Source organism: Callospermophilus lateralis, chromosome 12 (genome assembly GCF_048772815.1).
Source record: "Callospermophilus lateralis isolate mCalLat2 chromosome 12, mCalLat2.hap1, whole genome shotgun sequence".
NCBI lineage: Eukaryota > Metazoa > Chordata > Mammalia > Rodentia > Sciuridae > Callospermophilus > Callospermophilus lateralis.
The window spans coordinates 46,843,787-46,869,882 of NC_135316.1; the positions used below are offsets into that span (position 1 = coordinate 46,843,787).

The following is a 26,096-nucleotide window of genomic DNA, read 5'->3' on the forward strand; positions in this document are numbered from 1 at the left end:
TTTAATATTGATTGAAAAACAGGGCAAGAACAGAAAAAAGTAGCAGAATGATGTGAACAGCCTGACATTTATGTGACTCTTACAAAACCACAGCAATATTATGAATTTCTATGAATGCAGATGTAGATAGGTAACGTCATTTAAAAGAATTGGAAAGATGTAAAGAAAACTGATGATAGAGCTTTTCCCTGGGAGGAGAAGAAGGGATCAGGGATGGTGAAAGACAAGGGAGAGAGTTCTTCATTTGTGATTTTTTTAATACTAATTTTTCAAAGCATCAAAACATGGGAAAGCTGAAAGAAAATATGTCAGAATATTAATTGTGGTAAATTGTTATGGTAGAATTATGGGTGATTGCTTTTTTATCATATTTCACTGTAATTTAAAGGCACTTCACGGGTAACTGAAAAAGATGAGTCATATTCTTTATTTCTCTCTCCATCAAAAGAGATTAAGGTTTTAAAAAGGTACATGTTAATCAATTATCTGACATTACAAACTAATCCTGTTTTTCTAGTGGGGCATTAAGATTAAACAACACGCAAGTCAGGGCCAAACTTCATAGTTAAAACTTTTTGTTCGTAATAGTAGTACAGCTAATCTTTAAATACATACAGTGCACTTTATTCCTCACCATGCAAAAGTACCAACTAGAAAAGTTAAATGGCAGTGCACTTTACTGCTCAGAAATAGCTTGTCATGAGTCACGTTATTGATGTACTGATGTCATTTCTTTCAGCCTGACCTCACTTGTTTTGAAAGGTGCATTGTGATTTTACATGGTGTTATATGTGGTCACACGCAGCTCAGACCTGCTGTTACTTATTAAATGCATTCATCTTGTCAATTGTCTATAGCAGGGCTTCCTAAAATATTCGTTAGAAAGGGTATTCAGAAGTTCAGAGCTGTGAGTGTTAATCTACCACCACCAGATGGTTCCTTCTGATAAGAGGAGATTACTCTCCTCCCAATGCTTTACTGGGTTTTAGTTCCTTGTTGGTATTGGTTTAAGTGTGTCTTTCTCTTCCTGGGAGTGTTCTGCCAGAAATCAGTTCCAGTGCTTGCCTTTGGGGATTAGAAAACAAGACACAAGACACATCCAAGACAGTGGTGGCAGGGAGCCTGTGAGGCTGTGGAGTCTGAGACCAGTTCTCAGGCCACCAGACCCAAGATGAAGTGCAGTGCTTCTCACCATGTAACACCCCTTTTTCTTTTTCCAGTTCAATTTCACCATTTAGTATTGAGAGCACAAGACGCCAGAGACGGTCCGAATCCCCAGACTCCAGGAAACGACGTATCCACAGATGTGATTTTGAGGGATGCAACAAAGTGTACACAAAAAGTTCTCACCTGAAGGCTCACCGGAGGACACATACAGGTACAGCGCCCAGGGTTTCCCTTGTGAGGGCCAGTTGCTCCACGGCAGGGCACAGTGTGCTGCCAGGGCATTTTGTACTTGCCCCTTGTATGTAACACCTTGGATTTACTTCCTTTCTTCTGGCCAGAATGCATTCTCTCTGTCATAATTGAAAAAAAAAAAAAAGTGTAAGACTCAGTACACTTTAAAAACCAATGAGAGATTTCTTCCATTTCTCAAGAGCTTTTAAAATGGTGTGAACGTAGTAATCTAGCCATCTTTCTTATAAGCAACACCACCACTTAATCAGCATGTAGTTGATCAGGTTTAACAATGTCCCTGTGGCACATCAAACAACAAGCTGAGCAAAATCATTGTCTTTTCAAGCTGGCCTCTTACCCACCTCCACCCTTTGATCGTATTTTCCTACTTCTTTTTAAAAATCCTTTTCCTTCAAATAGCAAACAAAATGAAAAATGAGAATGTAATATACATAGGTCTATGGGGAGTTTTAAAAACATGTCCACATAATTCTATTTGATTCTCACTGGTATCTTTTTATTTCAGGAGAAGATTTTTAGTATTCACAGATTATAGAGAATAAATTGAGATCACAAGTGATTGACAGACTTTGCCCATCCTCCTCTTGCTCACCCACCTACCTCATTTCCTTAAATGAGCTGATGAGTCTTCACTGAGATCCCTACCAACCCATCTTCTGCCTTGGGTGCCCCTCAGCCAGCGTCCTCTGGCTTCCTGGGCTTGTGGGTCCCCCAGGATTCCCCAGTGGGTGGGTGGGGGGCACTGGTAAGAGACTAGAGGAAGGCCCGCAGTCACACCATCCATCCTAGGAAAAGTGGGGACTGGAGTGTGTGATGCTTAAAGGAGCAGAAGGGACAGGGAAATGCATGCATACACTTTTTAAATAAACAAGCAGGCCCAGTCCAGTCCTGTCCTCATCAGCAATCAGACTTCAGCATCTGCCTCTAACTGGAAACTTGAAGTGCAACAGATTCTGGTGTAGCTGTGTAAATAGTTCCCATCTCAAACAGTAAAGTAACCATGTGATGTCAACCATTCCCCAGCACAGGTAGCAAAATATTGTAAATGGGCCTAATTGGCCTTGACTTAGCTCTGTCCTTCCAGAGCTGCACTGAAGGGTCGTCACTCTGAACCATTGTCTGCAGTGAAGTTATGGCACAGGAGGCTGCCCAAAGTCCAGAGAGCATCATAGAATCTGGAGTTTACTTTTGTTCAACCAACACTTTACCTACTTTTGACATTTCTCAATGACAGCTAACAGAGCACATTGTTCAAATTGCCTCTTCCCACGTTTCCTCTTTCCTCCCTGAGTTTTTTCGACTTCTACTTCCTTCTAAATTCTTCCTTCTCCTGTTGATTCTGGGTTTCCCCATGAGAAGTTTTCATGTGTTTCTTCGGTACTATTTATAAATCAATTTCTTTATCATGAAGGCAAAGAATGAATTTAAAGACTTTGAAGTCAAATAAGCTGCTTCTGTCCCATCAGTAAATGGTGAACACACATCGGAGCAGACAGGGTCATCAGGCCAAACTACTCACTTTTTATGGGGTCGTTTCTCTGTGTGTGTGTGTGTGTGGTTTTTTTGTTTTGTTTTTTTTTTTTTTATGTTCTGTCCTCAGTGAATCATCATATACTTTGAGTTATTCTCCGTGTGCTTTCTGGAATATATATAAACTTCATCTTCACACAGACACCTCTATTCCACTTCATCCAAGTGATGAACAGTGAAAGAGGATGATTTCTAATCTGGTACTATTAAATGATTTATCTCTGTGGCATTATAGGAGTACATCTTACAGGTTTTAAAATATACTGTAAGAGTAGAGGAGACATCATATATGCACCATAATTCAAAGCAACATCAACCTTGCATGCTGAACTTGAGTTAACTAGCTTGGTTTATTAATGGGATGAAGTCATAGATGTGGAGAGTCACGATAGACTTTGTATGTCACAGTGCAGCGTGTTTCCCAATTAGGGGAATCCCTTGCCTGTCATCTCTCAGACAGAGCCCATTGCTGCCAGGCAGTTTTCTGAACACTTACACGTATTTTCTCTTATTTGATCCTCACAGCAACCTGGTGTTCCAGCTGCTTGGATCTCTTTTGCACAGTGTGGCTCTCACTTAAGCATTTTTTCTCACTACTTATTTTTCCACCTCCCATCATATACTTCAAGTGACAACTTAGTCTGCAGGACAAGTTGGGTGAAATTTAAGAGCCAAGTCCCCATCTCTGACAGTGTGGAACTGTCTCACATGGCACTATTTGGGTCTCAGAACCTTCTGTGGGGATGGGATGCCTCGGATGATCGCACTGTAATCCAGCTTGCTGGCCCTGGCTCTCATGAACACTGCAGTGGGCCACTGCCACCTCCATTTCCCCAAGCCACCCCCACCCCCACCCCCATGGTTCTCTCGGCCATGCTTTCAAGCCGTACTCTGACTTTACCACTGTGTCTCTGAAAGTTTTCATACCACACATTGAGGGAACTGATCCTGTTTATGGATTTTCTCTTAATATATTCAAAAGTAAGGTGAAGTCTTTAAGCAGTAGACACTGCCTGTAAGCTATCCAAATCAACTACTGCTGCCAGCTAGGTCTAGTTAATCCCTTGTACCTATAAATGATTTCTTGGAGACCTAAACAGGCAGTGTTGTTTTATAGTTGGAGCTTACCCTCCAATGATGGGTTCTCTTGGAACAGTGTGTTCCATATCTTTCAAAGTGATTAGCACCAGCTGGAGATACGAAACAGACTCGTTGTGAGGGTGACAAGCACCTCTTCCATTCTGGGAATTAATTAGTCTATACCCATTGTACTGAGTTGGGCACTTTATTCTGATAAACTGAAATAATTCGAAACCTCTCCCTCCCTTTTTGCTTTTAGTACTTCCACACTGTCCTTCAGCTTCTCCATCTTTGCAAGTTAAATCGAATAGGTTCAAGGAAAAACCCTGAGACATGATCGTAGAGACCCTATCCAGGTGTGTCTAAATCCTTTAACTGACAGCTAATTATCCTATTTCCAGCCCCTTTGCTCTATCTCACAGCTACATCAAAATGTCCTTGTGAAGTTCCTGACCAAAACCGAGATGTGCCAAATCCACTTATCTATTTAACGGAGAGATAAGTTATAGTGGGCCCTTTGGATCTGAGGCTTCTACCTCTGCAGATTCAACTAACATTGAATCAGAGATATTTGGGAATAAAAGTCCCATCTGTTTGAACATATACTGTCTTCTTTCCTTGTCATTATTCCCTAAGACATATAATATAACATCTATTAATGTAGCATTTACACCATGTTAGGTTTTACATGTAATCTAGAGATGATTTAAATTATACAGTAAGAGGTGTGTATGTTATATGTAAATATGACAACATCTTATATACGGACCTTGAGCATCTGTAAGCTTTGATATGTACTTGGGGTCAGGGATTCCAGGAAACCAGTCCCCCTCAGATTCTAAGGGACAACTGTATTCTATACAGGTATAGTCTCCTGAACTATCAGTCTAGTAACATTTTTAAATAGAAAGAATGAAATTTTGTTAATTTGCTGTAACTGGTTCAAAGTGAGCATGTGCTGGCTTCTAATTTATAATTGTACACATGATTTCGTAACTTAGTGTTCAAAATGTAGTCAACACTGGTTCTACAGAAATTCAGGTTGGATTGCATGCCTTTAATGCACATCTTCTCAGCCTTACGGCTTCGGGCGGATTGAGTAAGTTACTTGTGTATGACCAATAATAATTCACGTGGAGCTTGGGATTATACCAGATGATTTTCGAAAGCCACGCACGCTATCGGAGAGGAGCAAATGGCAATGGGAAACTTTCTCTGAGGCAGTCACATTAATTTTTGTCTCTAACACTTGATTCCACTGTGCTTTAAGAGGACCTGATCTGTTATCTGTTTATTTGGTCTTAGGAATTTAATTGGTATAAATGTGAAAGAGGAACCATTTTCTAGGTATTAGCGAAGAAATTTAAGGGGAAAAAGGACATGCCAAGGAGAGCCTATTTAAATATAAGAATAATCAAATATATTTTGTTAATGTGCAGTTTAGATAATAACATAAAGATGTGACCAAGGAGTTTGAAATGCCTTTAATGTACTAACACCTGTGAATGCTAAATTGTTTAAGGCATGTTAGAAATTCATCAGTCATATCACATTAATGTCAGCAGATTCATTTTTCATATACTGTCTTCTACACAACATAGTGTATGCTACGCTTAAGTGAATGTGTAGTTTATTCAAATCAAAAGGTGTTTAAAGCTATGCTATCCATTACTATGTCCTATGGGTTTTCCTTATTTTAAACTGGGTTCGATCCTCAGCACCACATAAATATAAAATATATTGTTTCCACCTATAACCAAAAAAAAAAAAGAAACGTGTAGCATATTAAATGATGTGTATTTGCATTTTAGAAGACAATTTAGGTATTTCTAATAACTAAAAGAAAATAGAATTCTCACTATTTTCTGAAAAATAAGTGCCCTGGAATTTTAAAATACGCTACAAGCAAATAATACTCACACATCGGTTATGCTTCAGCCACTAGATGGAGCCCTAGACCCGAATGTTGGGTCTGCTCTAGAGGAGGCTCTGAAAAGCAGAAACTAGAACTCTCTGGTGGTATGTATGACATGGCATTAAAATGAAACGTGACTGTCAGTGTTCTGAAGAATATTGAATTTAATGACTAACAAAAAAGGGCAAAATTTAACTTAAAAGCAAATTTTCTTCCAAAAAAGTAAGAGCAATATTTCCGTTTCAAATGAATCTGGAAATATTTTATATTACAAATCTATCTTCCTGCCCCCTAATAAATCTATGAGATTCAGTAGTCAATCTTGTTAGTACTAATTTTAACTCATTTGAAAACTGCACATATCTAAATCTTAAACATTAGTGAACTTAAGCAGTCACATCTCTTATGTGTCTGGTTTTATTAAAAATTAATTCATATCAGAATTTTGTACATAAAAGAAGTTTACTCATAGGAATGCTTAAAATATTAACCAATTCTGATTCAACAATTTCTGAAATTTGTTCTTTTCTACCTTTACAAATGAAGGAAACTAAAAATTATTTAATAATTTTCCCTTGATTATGGAGCCTTGGTCATTAATATCAGATGCCTTATTAACTTATTTAATACATGTTAATTGCATTTGATTGTATATTTGAAATGCACTTACACAGATGCACGCCCTGTTCCACACACACTGATCGTAAATGCCTACACATTCTGTACATTTTCCCCATCAGTTTTTACTGCTATTCATACATTTTTTGACATCTTTTTTTCTGGATGAGATTCTGAAGTGGTTTGAGGAGATTCCTATAAAGAAAACCATGAGTTTTGTGACAGCTATGCATCCTAGTGGCCTTGGTACACAGGTGCTTGTGGTTGTTAGATCTTACCTGCAGATAAGTGGGCTGCTACTGCACATGATTTTGCATCTGCATCATTAAATAGCTCATTCCACATAAAACTGCACTTCTGACCTCTCCATCTAGATTTGTTGTTAGATAAAATACAGGGCTCAGTTATGCACGATAATGCATCGTTTAAGAGCAAATTGATATTTTTCAAGGAAAAATCCTCTCCCAGGAAGCTGTTTGTAAGTCCTGATTAAGCAGTCCACAAGTACAAGCGAGATGGTTATCTTAGTCCATTTTATGTTGCTGATAACAGTACCACAGGCTGGGTAAGTTATAAAGAAAAGAGGTTTGTTTAGGCTCATGGTTTTGGTCCAAGTTTGGAGGGCCACATGTAGTGATGATCTGTCTTCCTGATGGCAGAGTCCTGAGATGGCTGGTGCAGAGCATGAGCCAGGAAGTGCGTGGGAAACCCAGCGAAACTGGCTTTTATAGCAGACAATCTTTAGAGATATGACATTAACCCATTAATTCATGAATCACACAAATTGATTAACCCATTCCTGAGAGCAGAGCCCTAATCACCTCCAAATAATCCCACCTGCACCCACTTCATCTCTTACAATGTGGTTAAATTTCAACATGACCTTTGGGGGGGTAAATTATATTCAAGGCTTGGTAATGAATAATTGCTGAGAAATAAGAAGCTAGAATAAAAATATCCAACATTTCAAGTTAGGAAACAAAATCTTGAATCTGTCTTTAGCCTCTACCCATTTGCTAAACTTTGAGAAACTACCTAACTTGTGAGAATCTCAGATCTTCTCTTTTAACTTTGAACATAAAGCTACCCAGTCTTACATAATTGTTACATGAGACATCAGTTTTAAAAATCCCACAAGTATAGTAACCCACACATCATAAGGATGCAGTAATTATTTGTTGAACTGAAATTATCTGTGTATGGATGTAGCTATAGGTATGTTATTACTGTGAACAGTGGGTTTAAAGCAAAAAAAAGTTCTGGATAATTTAGTATATATTATATGAGCTAGTAGTATATAATCTTTTTACTTTGGATGTAACTAAATTTAAAATTTTTATAATATAGGTGTTTTGGACTAAAGCTAATTGTCTAATAAGCCCATTTTGTTACCATTATAATAAATAATCCTTTAAAGAATATATCTTATTTATTTATTTATTTAGGTATCGGGGAATGAACTCAGGAGTGCTTAGCCACTGAGTCACATCCCTAGCCCCTTTTTTATATTTTTATTTAGAGACAAGGTCTTGCTAAATTGCATAGGGCCTCACTAAGTTGCTGAGGCTGGCTTTGAACTTGGGATCCTTCTGCCTCAGCTTCCTGAGCCGCTGAGATTACAGGCATGTGCCACCACACTCGGCAAGGAGTATATTTTAACTACTTAGTAAAACATTATAGTCTTTCATTTGATAAAGCCCATTCATAGACAGATTTAACTGAACAGCTATCTATTGAGCATTTTCTATGTCACCATAATTTTTTTTTTTTTCCCAAAAAGCATAACCCCCATCCCCAGTAAACCTGTCCGTAAGTGTGCTGGATAAGACACAGAAATAGTCATAACAAAGGGCAAGCGTGCAATGCTACAAGCTCCCGACCCCTCAGCTGGGCCTGTGAATGGATCTCCAGGTGCGCCCTGCTCTGTGGGGCTCATGCGTACATTCTTCCCCCAACCTGCCTAGAGGCCTCCTTTCTTCCTACTCTCCAGTTGGTGAACTCCCGTCTTGTCTTCCAAGCTGCCTCAGTGTCTTCTTGTCTTTTCAGCTCTCTGACCATGCTCCTTCCCTAGGCAGGCAGACTTTCCATCCTTTTAGGCTCTATTGCAGTGCTTTGATAGCAGAAGAGAAAGTGTGGGGGAAATGTTGAAGCAGTAGGAACAAGACACGGCAGCTGATTGGACATGGGGTAGGGGAGAAAATGCCTCTGAGAATGTCCAGGGTGTGTGGATAGGAGAAAGGAATGCTACTAACAGACATGGAGGTCATGAGCAGAGGGGGCTGGAATTTCCTGAGGACTGGCCAGGTCCAAGCATTGTGCCCAGCTCTGCAAGTGCTTGACATGTTTTCATTGTATGGAAAGACTGGAACCCATGTCCACCGTCAAGTATGAAAAAGCAGTGGGATTGGGACTGAGGCTCCAGTTTCTCTGGGACCTGTTCACTTGTCATTACACCTAGTCCCAGACAAATTTGCTCATAACCCCCAGGCTCCCTTCTTCACCGGGGGTGCATTCCTCTTCATGCATACCTAGCAGCACATACCCACTTATTTAGCATTGGCCGTTCAGGTACGTTGGAGACAGGCAGAAAGAGTTCAGTTGTTCAAGGTTTTTCACTAGTGTGAACTGGCCTTTTTCCCCAAGTCTACTGAAATTTTGCTTGTTAGAAAGCTAGTGAGAAGACATGGACCAGAAGGATTAATCATTAAATAAAATTAAATAGGCACTGGCTCAGCACATGGCTCTTTGCATACTAATGGATGTGATGTAAAAATGCAGAGAGCAAGGTGTCCTGAATCTGATGGGGCAGACAACCACGTCCCTAACTATCCACCATAGAAAGCACGATGGGAAAGGCAGGAGTGAGCTTTATCTCTGCAAGTTGAACTTGATCACAGCAGCACTGAAGAGGTCTTTGGTCCTGCCTGGAGGGAACCAGTGAGCATCTTCTACACGTGCAGACCTCGTAGTGCTGAGCCAAATACCTGTTTTTAGTCTAGGTTGGTAACAACATGCTATAAAAGTTTTGCAAGTGTTGTACTTAAGTTCATTATTGGGGAGGTAGTTATTTTAACCTATCAGAGAGTTACTGTTTAGAAACATGTTGGACCTAAGGTGTGTAGTGATCTGAGTGCAGGTGACTTGGCTATACAAATCTGACTCCGTTTTGTTATAAAAGCCTTAATCTTGTTTAACTGATTTAAAAAGTGGAGTTTTGTTCATATACTTAGGAAAAGACTTCTAAAACAGCCTACTAATATCAGTTAAATAAATATGGGACTAAATAAGTTTTGTTTTTGAATTCTGTTTCTGTTAGCACATAGATCATCAGTGACAGTGGAAGGTTAAAACCACCCTGAGATCTTTATGGATCTTTATGGAGCTTCCTTTGCTTTTGGCTTTATGAATTTATATGATAATCTCCATCAAAACTACGTGAAAAAGAAAGTGTTGGCTAACACTCTCTCCAGCCATGGTACATCCTTGTGTTCTGCCTGAGAATAACTAGGTTTTAACTCTTGGTCATTTTATCCTGAGTGGCAAGATTAATTGCTACTAATATAAAATTGATGGCTTTGATGGAATTATTAAATATGATAAGGAGCTATATTTTGGTAGAATGTATATTTACCATTGAAGAATATATAAAAAGATTCTTAATGCTCATCAATTTAATTAAAAACTTCATAACTAAGAATAAAAAGAATTACAAAGTACACCTATTACTTGAAAGATCACAATAATTAATGTTCATTTGAGCAACAGAATACAAGGTGCAATCACATATTCAATTACTAATTTCATTTATGTATTTTTTGTGTGTGTGTGGTGTTGGGGATTGAACCCAGGGCCTCTTGCATGCTCAGCAAATACCTTCCATTGAGTACATCCCCGTGTCTCCACCCCAGTTACTTATTTTAAGGGATTAAAATAAAATATTTGCTTAAAGATTAGACCTATATATGCCAACAGTCTTTCTGTCTATTTTTATCTATTTTTGTGCTGGGAATCAAACCCAGGGCCTTGCACATGGGTTTAGGCAAGGGCTCTGCCACTGAGCTACACTTTCAACCACTGCATCAGTTTTAAATGAAACCTCCCTGATCTATCTTACTTTTCAAAAAGTGTGTTAATCCATTACACTAGAAAGAAAAATCATAAAATGAATAGAACACAACACAAGTCTAACAAAAGACATTGCTTTTATATTGAGACTTGTATGTTCTGTTTTTAAAGGAAAGGAGTTTTTGTTTTGTTTTTGTGGTGCTGGGGCTTGAACCAGGACCTCATACATGTTAGGCAATTGCTTTACCACTGAGCTAAACTCCTTAAGGAAGAACTTGAATTAAAATGGTTTCATTCATTAAATCAGCAAGTATTTCTTAGCACTGGGCACTGCATTAGGCCCTGGGGACACAGTGATGAAGGGGCTCAGAGCCATCCTCTGTACCACACTGCAGCATGGGGCAGGCAGACAGGAAAACCTTCTGTCCATCACGGTGGGGTGTTTTGAGAATTTTAAAACAGGCATGCCCAAGGAAGTATGGGGCCAAGGAGTGAAACGATCACATTGTCTTTCAGAAAGTTTTCTTGCAATTCAGGGAAGATAATAAACTGGATAGAGTAGGATATAATATGTAAAACCATCAGACATTGGCCCTGGTGAAAGATGGCAAGATCATAAAAGTAGCCACTGTGGGGGTTAACTGGGAAGGACAGTTGGACAAATATTTGGAAGGAAGAACCAGCACATGTAATCATAAGGGCGGGGCAGGTAGGGAATACCTGTCCTACTTCTAGATGAAGAGACCAAGAAATCTTATCAAGTAGACAGTTTTATGACTTGGTTCAACCTGTGTAGAGGTGGTTACCTTTTTTTCCTGGTAGCAAAACAGGAGGAAGGACGTGTCTCGTTTAGCTGATGCTGATGAGTAAGATTTTGGTCATGCTGAGGTTGCTTTTGGACCTCCAGTTGGGAATGCCCTATAGCCCTTCTGGTCCATAGATACTTCGGGATCTTTCTCTTCTGTCTTGTGGGTGAAAGCCGTGGGAACTAAGGGCAACCCATGCGAGTGATCAGAAAAAGTCAAAATCTTGGGAACATTTATGTGACAGGTAGAAGAGACTTTTGCAAAAAAACTGAAGAAAAAGCACCAGACACATAGGAAAATAAGAGTTGTTATACATGGAAATATAAACTCAGAACAGCCTAATGTAATGTCCTTTAACCTTGAACTTTCAATAAAGTACATTTTTATTATAGGATATTTTTATGCATTGTTTTTTGATTCCTGGGTCAGAAGGATGAGGTGCAGGGTTCACAAAATTGCATGACTTATAAAGAATGACTTAGGTTCTCAGTCTGCTTGTCCAGTTTTGACCAGCTATGCCAGTTTATTAAAACAGTAATTTAAAATATTGAGAGACAACATGACTAGACGCATACTAACTAGATGACTGGCAAAATAGGGTTAGTTATTGCCAATGCTCCATTAGCAAATTGTCAAAGTTAAATGAGTTAATATCCATAAAGCTCTTAGCACAAACTATGGCGCATGGAAAGTGGTATATGTTTTAGCAAATGATATTTCTGTCAAAGATATCCATTATATAGCTGTATGGAGAAGAAAGAAAGGACCCACTTCATCTTATTTACACTTAATGAAAAAGTTAATTAATTCAGCCCAGAGAATTCAGGGAGTGAAAACTGGCACATTGATTATTCATTTGATTGAATGGACAAGACCAAACCAAATGGAGCAAACATGTTATAGGATGGATTGGCCCATATAGTTGTTGAATACTTAAGATATTTTTTAAAAATCAGGATCAGAAATGACATCAGTTACTTAAAAACCTATTTTTAAAATAATAAACAAGATCCATTTTCAACTTTGTGTTATTTATATTTCTTTGCAAAAACAAAAATAATTTATTTCATTACTATAAAATAGCCCTTATCAAGCACCTATCATTTGCCAGGCTCATAGCATGTGCATTTTTGAGTTTCCCACAGAACTGTAGAAATAGGTACTATACCTTTTCTATAGATGGGGAACCTGTGGTTCAAGAAACTCTCCAGCCTAGGATCTACGTGGAAGTTAGCGATGGAGCTTGGGAGAGTTGGCCATTCTCCCTGTTTTAAAGATTCTGGTGGTTTATGCTACCTTAACCCATGAAGGAGGGCAGGCATATAGCCTCGTCTATCCCTGGATGACTCACAAGGCCTTGTAATCTCAGCTCGCTCTTGGTCTCATTTTTTTTTTTTTTTATTTCCTCATTGAGAGTACCCAATTTCCTTCCAGATCTGAAATTCTGTGAACTTTCATGAACTAATGTAACAGAAACCAGAAGACAAGATAGGAATCTTGATTGTTTTTTTTTTTTTTTTTCTTTCTCATATGCAAATACCATTCCTCAAGTGAAACAGATTGTCACAGCAAATATGTTCAGCCTTGAATGTAATGAAGCTCATTTGTCAGTGTCTGGGCCCTGTAACTTTATAAGAGTTAAACAGGGACATATTTCAGAAATGCACTTCTGAACTTAAGAAAATGCCTATGTTTCCTGTTGCAAAAAGTATTCCTTTTCAGTTGCTTGAGAAAATAGCAGAGAGGCGCTGATGAGAACATGGTGTTTTGTTTAACACGGGCCTTTTGAAACTGCACATTCCTCTGGAGTGTACTGCTCACCGTCCTTTTAATATGAAAGGGCACCTGTCTTTTGTCTGGTGCACACTTTCCTTTCAGCATTTCAGATGGTGAAGTGGGAGATGCGTGAAAAAGTTATTTTTGTTTGGAGAGTTTTGGGAATCCATTCAATACCTGGTGTTTTCTTTAGACTTTATTATGCCTTCTGCTGGGTAAATGTCATGAAAAAGCATTTAGGGACTCTTAATCCTTTTCTTTAACCAAAATTGAAAGAGACAGGCTTCTCATAATAAATCAGTTTGTGTTGACTATTTCAAGAAAGAAAAGGAAAAAAAAAAAAAACTCTGATGTGAGTCTTTATTTCCCAGGACACTTAATTAATAAGTGTCTCAGGACACGTATTCTATTTAAATAATACCTGTGAATACACACACAGACACATTCACATGTTGGCAACATATGCATTTAAAGTTGTATTTACTGTGAACTCCAAGTGTAGAGTTTTTAGAACAAAAAATAGCAAACTTTTTTTTTTTTTTGCATGTTCTCTTTTTTAGTCTTTAGAGGCCTATTCACTTTGATGAATAGAAGCTCCTGCTACTAGTTTTAGTTAACAAGTTCCTCTTTTGGAAGCTTCAGAGTTCGTCTCAGGTTTTTTACAGAACTGGTGAAAGGCAGATTGTGCTGAAAATGGTCGGATTCTTTTATTAAAATGCAAAAGGTGGAAATTGCTTAAGAATTTCTCATGGAATGCAGAGAATCATGTTAGAATTTAAACCTAGATGTTAATAAACTGTACCCCCAGGAGTGCCAAGGTACTGTCCAGTGATATACCAATCACTCAGCCAGTGTCCTTTGATTTTTCTGAGATAATCAATTTTATGTCTTAAACATCAGTTTCATGTCTTAATCAAAAAAATCATGTTCTGAGACTCATGGCTAAAGAAATATATCTTTTTCTATAATTCTACTATTTCATAGGATTAACATAAGAAACCAGAATCCTTGGTGATTTGATGTTAGAATCTAAACTTTAGGTTATTTTGAAAAATATTGAATATGTTTTCAAAGATTTTGCCAAAGGGGCATTGTAAGTGTACTTGTGGGTTGAACAAAAGGAGCAAAGAAGGTAAGCAGGTTATTTTTACTTTTGGCTTGTTTCCAGGGAAAACAGTTGGGAATAACACATTTGCAAAATCCTCATTGAAGTGCATTTCAGAAAAATTCACTATTTCTGAAGATATTAATGGAAATCTTATTTACATTACCATTGTTCATCCTGATGCAGTGCAGCTGTGTCTAGTAGCAGCCCTGGGAGGTGCCCACCACCCATTATTGTCCAAGTCAACTCTTTTCATAGGAACGTTTTCAGGGAAAATTCACCAGCCATTCTTTCTGTCCCTGCCACTTGACTTTTTAAAATTAAACTTAGCCTTCTACTTTCTCACAAGTTTTTAAGGAAAGAAGACAAAAAATGGAAGCAAGATTCTATTCTTCATTATAGCTTTTCTGGGCTCATGTGCATATCCCTCGGTGTGTTTTACAAACTTATTTATCATTTTAATTAGTGTTTCTCTTACATCATGAAGTTAGTTCCTGTTATCTTAATGTGTTTATAACATTGTACCCTGTAAATTGTGTTTCAAAGCACAAACATAAATGGAAAACAGTGCAGTAGCTATAAATTTTTTTAACCATTTCTAAAACTTGGCTAGTCCAAAGAGCATTTAATGTGTGCGTGTGTACACATTTTTTTTTTTTTTTTTTTTAACAAAATGCTAGGCCCTGGGTAGGTACAATTGATACAGAGGCCTCTTTTGAGTGAGTGTCAGAAGGCAGCTCCCTGCCTGGTCAGTGGAACCATCTCTTCTTCCTAGTACTCATAGCTTAGCCTCAAATTTGAAAAGAATTTGGGAGATCTTTTCTTTTTGCTTCTCTCTTTTCATGGAGAGAGAATGCTTAAGCTCCAGTTTTATTCATGAGGCAATGGAGAGAAGGAAATATGCATAAGATTTTTGTTGTTTAGATAGTAAAAAAAAGATAGTACATATTTTTGTAAAGAAAAATCTAATGGCGCGATGGCACATGCCTGTAATCCCAGTGGCACAGGAGGCTGAGGTAGGAGGATCCTGAGTTCAAAGCCAGTCTCAGCAACTTAGAGAGACCCTAAGCAACTCAGTGAGAACCTGTCTCAAATATAAAAAAGGGCTGGGGATGTACCTCAATGCTTGAGAGCCCCTGGGTTCAATCCCCAGTACCAAAAAAAGAAAAGAAAGAATTCTAAGGGAAAGTCATTTTATTAGTCAGATAATTAAATATGCTGTTTTCTAACATACTTGATCACATCTCATAGATTGCTCTTAAATTTTGCAGTTCTCCTGCTCCACATCTGTGACTTAAAACAAATCTTTGTTGCCAGTTGCTGTCTTCTTTGCCCCTAACTCTTTGAAATAATTTCCATTGTCTAATTTCTTACTTTCTGACCCTTCCCAAACTCAGTAGAACAGCGGCTTATCCTTGTTCATAGGGGCCATTTTAATAAAAGTGTATTTAAACGAGTTGGGAAGGGTGGGACTCCATCGTTATGTAGAATCCTTACTCTTTTTTTATTTTTTATTTTATTTTTTTTTATTTTGTTAATTTGTTGTAATTAGTTACACGTAATAGTGGAATGCATTTTGACACTTGTATACAAATAGAGCACAACCTTTCCTCTGGCTGTGCATGATGCAGAGTCACACCAGAAATGTAATCATACATGTGTATGGGATGATAATGTCCAACTCATTCCACCATCCTTCCCACCCCCACATCCTTCCCTCCCCTCACTCCCCTCTGTTCAATCCAAAGTTTCTTCATTCTTTCCTCCTCCCATTATGGATCAAATCCACTTATCATAGAAAACATTCAGCCTTTGGTTTTTTTGGGTTTGGGCTTATTTCGCTGAACTTGATATTTTCCAGTTACATCCATTTACCTACAAATGCCATAATTTCATTCTTCTTTAAGGCTGGGTAATATTCTATTGTGTATAGATTCCATATTTTCTGTATCTATTCGTCTGCACCTAGGTTGGTTTCATAGTTTAGCTATTGTGAATTGAGCTGCTATAAACATTGATATGGCTGTGTCACTGTAGTATGCTGATTTTAAGTCCTTTGGGTATAGACCAAGGAGAGGGATAGCTGGGTCAAATGGTGTAGCACCCTAACTCTTAATTCCCAGGTAAAGTTGAGAGAGACATTCCTGACCTTTAGCCATTCTGACGGTCACCTTCACAGGTGAGGCTATGATGCTTTTTTAATGAGCATAAAAGATTCCAAAGGTATTTTTATAAGTCTGATAGAACTGGATGAGCCTTTTAAGGTAGTTACTCACTTCCTGTTGCCTGGAACTCTCCTATGTGAACTATTTGTTATGAAACAGCATGTATGGCCAGGCACACAGCATGTGTGACCAGGACCACATGGTCACATGTATATGTGGAATATATAAAGTCACCTCCTAGAAGTTGAGAATAGAACGGTGGTTACCAGAGGTGGGGGGCAGCAGGTGACCCATGGGATGAGTAACACTGGGTTAGGAGTAGGAAGTTTAGGTGTGCACAGTAGGGTGGCTATAAATAACGATAATATGCAAAAAGCTAGAAGAAAGGATTTTGAAAGTTTTCACTGTAAGGAAATGATAAATGTTTGAGGAGACAGGTATGTTTAATCTGGTTTAAACATTACATACTGTATGCATATTGAAACTTCACATGGTAGCCCATAAATATGGGCAGTTTTTAGGTATTATTTAAAAATTAATTTATATTTTTAAAAAGATAATTACTAATTTCACCTATAACTTCCCCTCCCCATGGCCTGATGAAGAATGAGAACATATTTAGCATTAAATAAACAGTTATTTCAAAAAGTAAAAAAGATAACTACCTTATGTATGTGTTTATTACTGAGAAAGCTCTTACAATTTGAATTAAAGATCATACTTTGCGAATTTGGATGCTATATTCAAAATATTCCCCCCTCATCTGAAACTAATAATCTATCATATATACTTCGATTTAATAAATTAATACTTTCAAGAAGACTATATAAAGCAGAAGTGCCCACTTTTTTTATCTGGGGTCACCAGTTTCTATAGAGGGCACTGAAGGCCATACATTTTGTGTTGTAACTACTAAACTCCACTTTCACTGAAAAATAGCCAAAACAAAATGTAATGCTGCTATGTTCCAATAAAAACTCATTTATGGACATTAAAATTTAAATTCATATGATTTTCAAATGTAAAAACAAGTCCCTCATTTGATCTTTTTTTTTTCAACCTTTAGAAACTGAAAAATAAAGCCAGATGCAGCAGCTCCCACCTGTAATCCAGCTACTAGGAAGACTGAGGCAGGAGGATTACAAGTTTGAGGCCAGCTTGGGAAACTTAGACACTATCTCGAAAATAAAAAGGCTAGGGATATAGCCCAGTGGTATAGCGCTTGCCTAGCAGGTCTCTGGGTTCAATCCCCAGTGTGGCAAAAAGAAGTGAAAATTAGGACCATATTATAATACTCCCTGCTGTAGATTTTAAAGTGGAAAGGGCATAACTATAGTTATTGTCAAAACAAAAGTAAATATATAATGATTTCATTTTGAGGAATAAGCCTGACAATTTTTTCCTAACTCAGGTGCTTTCTTGCTTTCCTAAATGGAAAGCAAGAAAGCACCTGAGTTAGTAAATACACTGTCTCTCCTGTGGGCCAGGCCAGCTGCCCACATTCTCCTTGAGATGGGCCTAGAAGCTCTTACCTGCTTCCTCCTGCCCCTGCATACTTTTAGGCCATCCAGTTACACAGCCCCTCCTCCGTCTTCAGTGCCAAGGTTAGGGGCAGCAGCTTGCTAAGACAAGAACTCACTCAGAGAGAAGCACATTCTCCTCCACACCACTGAGCCATGCTTTTCCCACTAAGAATATTCTTTATTCTACCAGGTGCTATGGCACACACCTGTAATCCTAGCAGCTGGGGAGGCTGAGGCAGGAAGATTGTTAGTTCAAAGCCAGTCTCAGCAAAAGTGAGGCACTAAGCAACTCAGACCCTGTCTCTAAATAAAATAAATAGGGCTAGGGATGTGGCTCAGTCAAGTGCCCCTGTGTTTAATTCCCAGTAACTCCCCACCAAAAAAAAAAAAAAAAAAAAAGGAAGAAGGAGAAGAAAAAGATGCTTTATTCTTTCCTTCTTCAACTTTTAACATGATTCCATCGTGACACAGAACAGAGCTAGGAGATGCCCACTGATGACAACCAACCAACTACCCGAGCTCAGTGCACCAAAGATGGATATGATTTTTGTGTGTTTGTGTGTGGTACTGTGGTTGAACCCAGGGGAGCTGTACCACTGCTACATTCCCAACCCCTTTTTATTTTAAGACATATCTCTTAGTTGCTACAGCTGGCCTCAAACTTGAGATCCTCCTGCCTCAGTTTAGCTAGTCACTGGGATTACAGACGTGTGCCACCGTGCCTGGATGATGGTTGTGATTTTTTTTTTCATTTTTTAAACTTTGAATTTGTTACATATGACAGCAGAATGTATTACAATTCATAGTACACATATAGAGCACAATTTTTCATATCTCTGGTTGTACACAAAGTAGAGTTACAACATTTATGTCTTCAATCATGTAATTAGGGTAATAATATCTAACTCATTCCACCATCTTTCCTACCCCCATGTCCCCTCCTTTCCCCTCCCTCCCCTTTGCCCTATCTAGAGTTCCTCCATTCGTCCCATGCTTCCCCCCATTGCCATTATGAGGCAGAATCCTCATATCAAAGAAAACATTCAGCCTTCGGTTTTTTGGGGGATTGGCTAAATTCACTTAGCATTATATTCTCCAACTCCATCCATTTGCCTGCAAATGCCATGATTTTATTATCTTTTAATGCTAAGTAACGTTCCATTATTTATATATGCCAAAGTTTCCCTGCCCATTCATCTACTGAAGGGCATCTAGGTTTGACTCCACAATTTAGCTATTGTGAATTGTGCTGCTATAAACATTGATGTGGCTGTGTCCTGTAGTATGCTGTTTTTAAGTCCTTTGGGTATAAACCGAAGAGTAGAATAGCTGGGCCAAATGGTGCTCCCATTACAAGTTTTCCAATGATTCTCTATACTGCTTTCCAGATTGACTGCACCAATTTGCAGTCCACCAGCAATGTATGAGTGTGCCTTTTTCCCCATATTCTCACCAACACTTATTGTTTGTATTCTTGATAGCTGCCATTCTGGCTGGAGTGAGATGAAATCTTAGAGTAGTTTTTATTTGCATTTCTCTAATTTCTAGAGATGTTCAACATTTTTTCATATATTTGTTGATTGATTGTATATCCTCTTCTGAGAAATGTCTGTTCAGTTCCTTGGCCCATTTACTGATTGGATTATTTGTGTTTTGGTGTTAAGATTTTTGAGTTCTCAAATTATCACTATTTTCAGACAATATGACTCTATACCTAGAAGACCCAAAACATTCCACCAGAAATCTCCTAGAACTAATGAATGAATTCAGCAAAGTAGGTGGATATAAAATCAATACCCATAAATCAAAGGCATATCTGTACATCAATGACAAATCCATTGAAAGACAAACTAGAAAAACCACCCCATTTACAATAGCCTCAAAAACAAAATAAAATACTTGGGAATAAACTTTACGAAAGAGGTGAAAGACCTCTACAATGAAAACTACAACACGCTAAGGAAAGAAATTAAAGAAGATCTTAGAAAATGGAAAGTTCTATCTTGTTCTTGGATAGACAGAATTAATATTGTCAAAATGACCATACTACCAAAAGCACTATACAGATTTAATGCAATTCCAATCAAAATCCCAATAACATTCCTTATAGAAATAGCAAAAGCAGTCATGAAATTCATCTGGAAAAATAAGAGACCAAGAATAGCTAAAACAATCCTTAGCAAGAAGAGTGAAGCTGGTGGCCTTATTATTCCAGACCTTAAACTATACTACAGAGAAATAAAGAAAACAGCATGGTATTGGCACTAAAATAGACCTGTAGACCAATGGTACAGAATAGAGGACACAGAGAATAACCCACATAACTACAATTATCTTATATTGGACAAAGGTGCCAAGAACATGCATTGGAGAAAAGATAGCCTCTTCAACAAATGGTGCTGGTAAAACTGGAAATCCACATGTAGTAAAATGAAATTAAACCTCTATCTCTCACCATGCACAAAACTCAACTCAAAGTCAATCAAGGGTCTAGGAATTAAACCAGAAACCTTGCACCTAATGGAAGAAAAACAGGCCTAAATCTCCATCATGTTGGAGACCAACTTTCTTTATATATGCAAACACACACACACACATATAGTTACACATGCATGCACATACATATATATATATATATATAGTTGTAGATGGACACAATATCTTTATTTATTTTTATGTGATGCTGAGGATCAAACCCAGTGCCTCATATATGCGAGGCCAGCACTTTGCCACTGAGCTACAATGCCAGCTTCTCAACTTTCTTTTTTTTTAAATATTTTTTTAGTTGTCAATGGATTTTTATTTTATTTATTTTTATGTGGTGCTGAGAATTGAACCCAGTACCTCACACATGCTAGGCAAGGAATCTACCACTGAGCCACAACACATGCCCCCCCCCACTTTCTTAATAAGACTCTTATTGCACAAGAATTAATATCAAGAATCAATAAATGGAATGGATTCAAGCTAAAAAGCTTCTTCTCAATAAAAGAAACAATCAGTGAGGTGAATAGAGAGCCTACAGACTGGGAGCAAATCTTTATTACCACAAGCACATCAGATAGAGCACTAATCGCTAGGTTATATGAAAAAAACTCAAAAACCTTAACACCAAAAACAAAACAAAACAAAACAAAACAAATAACCCAATCAATAAATGGACCAAACAACTGAACAGACACTTCTAAGAAGAGGATATACAATCAATCAACAAATATATGAAAAAATGTTAACATCTCTAGCAATTGAAGAAATGAAAATCAAAACTACTCTAAGATTTCATCTCACTCCAGTCAGAATGGCAGCAATCAAGAATACAAACAATAATTGTTAGTGAGAATATGGGGGAAAAGGCACGCTCATACATTGCTGGTGGACTGCAAATTGGTGCAGTCAATCTGGAAAGCATAGAGAATCATTGGAAAACTTGTAATGGAGCCAGCTATCCCACTCCCTCGTTTTATACCCAAAGGACTTAAAAACAGCACACTACAGGGACATAGCCACATCAATGTTTATAGCAGCACAATTCACAATAGCTAGACTGTGGAACCAACCTAGATGCCCTTCAGTAGATGAATGGATAGGGAGACTTTGGTATATAAACACAATGGATATTACTCAGCATTAAAAGAGAATAAAATCATGGCATTTGCAGGAAAATGGATGGAGTTGGAGAATATAATGCTAACTGAATTTTCCAATTCCAAAAAACCAAAGGCCAAATGTTTTCTTTGATATGAGGATGTTGATTCATAATGGCAATGGGTGGGGGGGAGCATGGGACAAATGGAGGAACTTTGGATAGGGCAAAGGAGAGGGAAGGGAAAGGCCTAAGTACATGTATCAAGACACAAATGGTGTGAAAATGCTTTGTGTACAATCAGTGACTTGAAAAATTATGCTGTATATGTGTAATATGAAATTATTGCATTCGCCATCATATATAGCAAATTAGAATAAATAATTTAATAAAAAGATTTTTTAGTTCTTTATATATTCTAGAGATTAGTGCTCTATCTGACATTCATGTGGTAAAAATTTGTTCCCAAATGGTAGGCTCTCTATTCACCTCACTGATTGTTTCTTTTGCTGAGAAGCTTTTTAGTTTGAATCCATCCCGCTTAATGATTCTTGATATTAATTCTTGCGCTATGGGAGTCGTATTAAGGAAGTAGGGCCTAATCTAACATGATGGAGATTAAGGCCTACTTTTTCTTCTAATAGATGCACTGTCTCTGGTTTAATTCCTAGGTCCTTGATCCACTTTGAGTAGTTTTGTGCAGGTGAGATATGGGGGTTTAATTTCATTTTGTTGCATATGGATTTCCAGTTTTCCCCAGCATCATTTGTTGAAGAGGCTATCTTTTCTCCAGTGAACATTTTTGGCACCTTTGTCTAATATAAGATAACTGTAGTTTTGTGGGTTAGTCTCTGTGTCCTCTATTCTGTACCATTGGTCTACAAGTCCATTTTGGTTCCAATACCATGCTGTTTTTGTTACGGTTGCTCTGTAGTTTAGTTTAAGGTCTGGTATAGTGATGCCACCTGCTTCCATCTTCTTGCTAAGGATTGCTTTAGCTATTCTGGGTCTCCTATTTTTTCCAGATGAATTTCATGACTGCTTTTTCCATTTCTATGAGGAATGTCATTAGGATTTTGAATGGAATTGCATTCAATCTGTATAGTGCTTTTGGTAGTATAGCCATTTTGACAATATTAATTCTGTCTAACCAAGAACAAGGTAGATCTTTCCATTTTCTAAGGTCTTCTTTAATTTCTTTTTTTAGCATGTTGTAGTTTTCATTGTAGAGGTCTTTCACATCTTTCATTAAGTTTATTCCCAAGTATTTTATTTTATTTTTGAGGCTATTTTAAATGGGTTAGGTTTCCTTGTTTCCCTTTCAGAGAATTTGTCACTGATATGCAGAAATGCCTTTGATTTATGGATGTTGATTTTTTTATCCTGCTGCTTTGCTGAATTTATTTACTAGTTCTAGAAGTTTTCTGGTGGAACTTTTTGGGTCTTCTAGATAAAGAATCATTATTGTCGGCAAATAGTGCTAATTTGAGTTCTTCTTTTCATATCTGTATCACTTTAATTTCTTTCATCTGTCTAATTGCTCTGGTCAGTGTTTCAAGAACTATGTTAAGTAAAAGTGGTAAAAGTAGGCATCCCTGTCTTGTTCCAGTTTTTAAAGGGAATGCTTTCAATTTTCTCCATTTAGAATGATGTTGGCCTGGGACTTAGCATAGATTGCTATTATGATGTTGAGATATATTCCCGTTATCCCCAGTTTTTCTAGTGTTTTGAACATAAAGCAGTGCTGTATTTTGTCAAATGCTTTTTCTGCATCTATTGATCTTTAAGTGTATTGTTGTGATTAGTTACATTTATTGATTTTTATATGTTGAACCAACCTTACAACCATGAGATAAACCCCACTTGATCATGGTGAACTATCTTTTTGATATGGTTTTGTATTTGTTTTGCCAGTAGGGATAATAAGTAGAATGTTAAATCATTGTAGATACTTGAATTTAGAGCTCCTCTTTCCAATTCACATCTTAATTGTGAATTTTATTGAGAATTTTTGCATCTATGTTCATTAGAAATATTGGTCTGAAGTTTTCTTTCTTTGAAGTGTCTTTGCCTGGTTTTGGAATCAGGGTGATATTAGCCTCATAGAATGAGTTTGGAAGTGCTCCCTCTTTTTCTATTTCCTAAAATAAATTGAAGAGTATTGGTATTAGTTCTTTAAAAGTCTTGTAGAACTCGGCTGTGTATCCCTCCGGTCCTGGGCTTTTCTTTGTTGGTAGGCTTCTGATGGCTTCCTCTATTTCATCACTTGAAATTGATAGTTTAAATTGTGTATGTCATCCTGATCAATTTGTGCAAATCATATGATTCTAGAAATTTGTTGATGCCTTTGATGTTTTCTATTTTATTGGAATACAAGTTTTCAAAATAATTTCTGATTATCTTCTGGATTTCTGTAGTGTCTGTTGTGATATTTTCTTTTTCATCACGTACGTTAGTAATTTGAGTTTTCTCTCTCCTTTTTTTCGTTAGCATGGCTAAGGGTCTGTGAATATTAGTTTTTTTTTTTCAATGAACCAACTTTTTGTTTTGTCAATTTTTTCAGTTGTTTCTTTTGTTTCAATTTTATTGATTTCAGGTATGATTTTAATTATTTCCTGTCTTCTACTGCTTTTGGTGTTGATTTTTTCTTTTTCTAGGGCTTTGAGATGTAATGTTAAGTCATTTATTTGTTGACTTTTTCTTCTATTAAGGAATGAACTCCATGCAATGAACTTTCCTCTTAGAACTGCCTTAAGAGTGTCCCAGAGATTTTGATACATTGCATCTGTGTTCTCATTCACCTCTAAAAATTTTTTAATCTCCTTCTTGATGCCTTTTGTAACCCATTGTTCATTCAGTAGCATATTATTTAGTCTCCAGGTATTGGAGTAGCTTTTATTTTTTACTTTATCATTGATTTCTAATTTCATTCCATTATGATCTGATAGAATGCAGAGTAGTATCTCTACTTTTTTATATTTGCTAAGACTTGTTTTGTGACATAATTTATGGTCTAATTTAGAAAATGATTCATGTGCTGCTGAGAAGAAAATGTGTTCACTCATTGAAGGATGAAATATTCTATATATATCAGTTAAGTCTAAGTTATTGATTGTATTATTGAGTTCTCTAGTTTCTTTGTTCAACTTTTGTTTGGAAGATCTATCCAGTGGTAAAAGAGGTATGTTAAAGTCCACCTAGAATTTTTGTATTGTGGTCTATTTGACTCTTGAACTTGAGAAGAGTTTGATGAACGTAGATGTTCCATTGTTTGGGGCATATATAACTGTTATGTCTTGTTGGTGTATGGTTCCCTTGAGCAATATGTAGTGTCCTTCTTTATCCCTTTTGATTAATTTAGATTGAAGTCTACTTTATTTGATATGAGGATGGAAACCTCTGCTTGCTTCCACAGTCCATGTGAGTGGTATGATTTTTCCCAACCTCTCACCTTCAGTCTGTGAATGTCTTTTTCTATGAGATGAGTGTCTTGGAGGCAACATATTGTTGGGTCTTTTTTATTTTTTTTAATCCAGTCTGCTAGCCTATGTCTTTTGATTGGTGAGTTTAGGCCATTAACATTCAGGGTTATTATTGAGACATAATTTGTATTCCCAGCCATTTTTGTTTATTTTTGGTATTTAACTTGACTTGGTTCCTCCTTTGATTAGTTTTTCCTTTAGTGCACTACCTCCCTTTGCTGATTTTCATTGTTGTTTTTCAATTCCTCTTCATGGAATATTTTGCTGAGGATGTTCTGTAGTGTAGGTTTTCTAGTAGTAAATTCTTTTAACTTTTGTTTATCATGGAAGGTTTTTATTTCATCATCAAATCTAAAGCTTAATTTTGCTAGATATGATTCTTGGTTGGCATCCATTTTCTTTCAGAGCTTGGTATATGTTGTACCAGGATCTCCTTTCTCTGAGGGTCCAGGTTGAAAAATCTTCTGAAATACAAATTGGTCTCCCCCTATATATGATCTGATTCCTCTCTCTTGTGGCCTTTAAGATTCTACTCTTATTCTGTATGCTAGGTATTTTCATTATAATGTGCCTTGGTGTAGATCTGTTGTAAGTTTGTACATTTGGTGTTCTGTAAACCTCTTGTATTTGACTTTCTAATTCGTTCTTCGTTCTTGGGAAATTTTCTGATACTATCTCATTAAAGAGATTATGCCTTCCTCTATCCCAATAACTCTTAGATTTAGTCTTTTGATGCTATCCCCTAATTCTTGGATGTTCTGCCCATGGTTCCTTACCATCTTCACTGTGTGGTCACCTTGGTGTTGGGCTGCATATTTTATACTTTGTTTCCAAATTGTATACTTTGTCTTAATTATCTGATGTTCTGTCTTCCAAGTGATCTAGTCTGTTGGTGATGCCTTCTATTGAGTGTTTTATTTGGTTTATTGTATCCTTCATTTCAAGGATTTCTGATATTTTTCTTTCCATAATCTCTCTCTCTCTATTAAAGTAATCTTTTGCTACCTGTATTTGCTCCCTTATCTCTTT

General features: G+C 37.3%; 1 protein-coding gene across 2 annotated transcripts in view; it reads left to right on the top strand.

Annotated features, from left to right (window-relative positions):
• Positions 1 to 26,096, top strand: part of Klf12 (KLF transcription factor 12) — a 445,629-nt gene that overhangs the window by 407,136 nt on the left and 12,397 nt on the right. For both annotated transcript variants that reach the window (XM_076872059.2, XM_076872060.2), the window contains one exon: positions 1,221 to 1,378. In XM_076872059.2, coding sequence (XP_076728174.1) covers positions 1,221 to 1,378 — 158 coding nt within the window. The remainder of the gene's footprint in view (positions 1 to 1,220; positions 1,379 to 26,096) is intronic.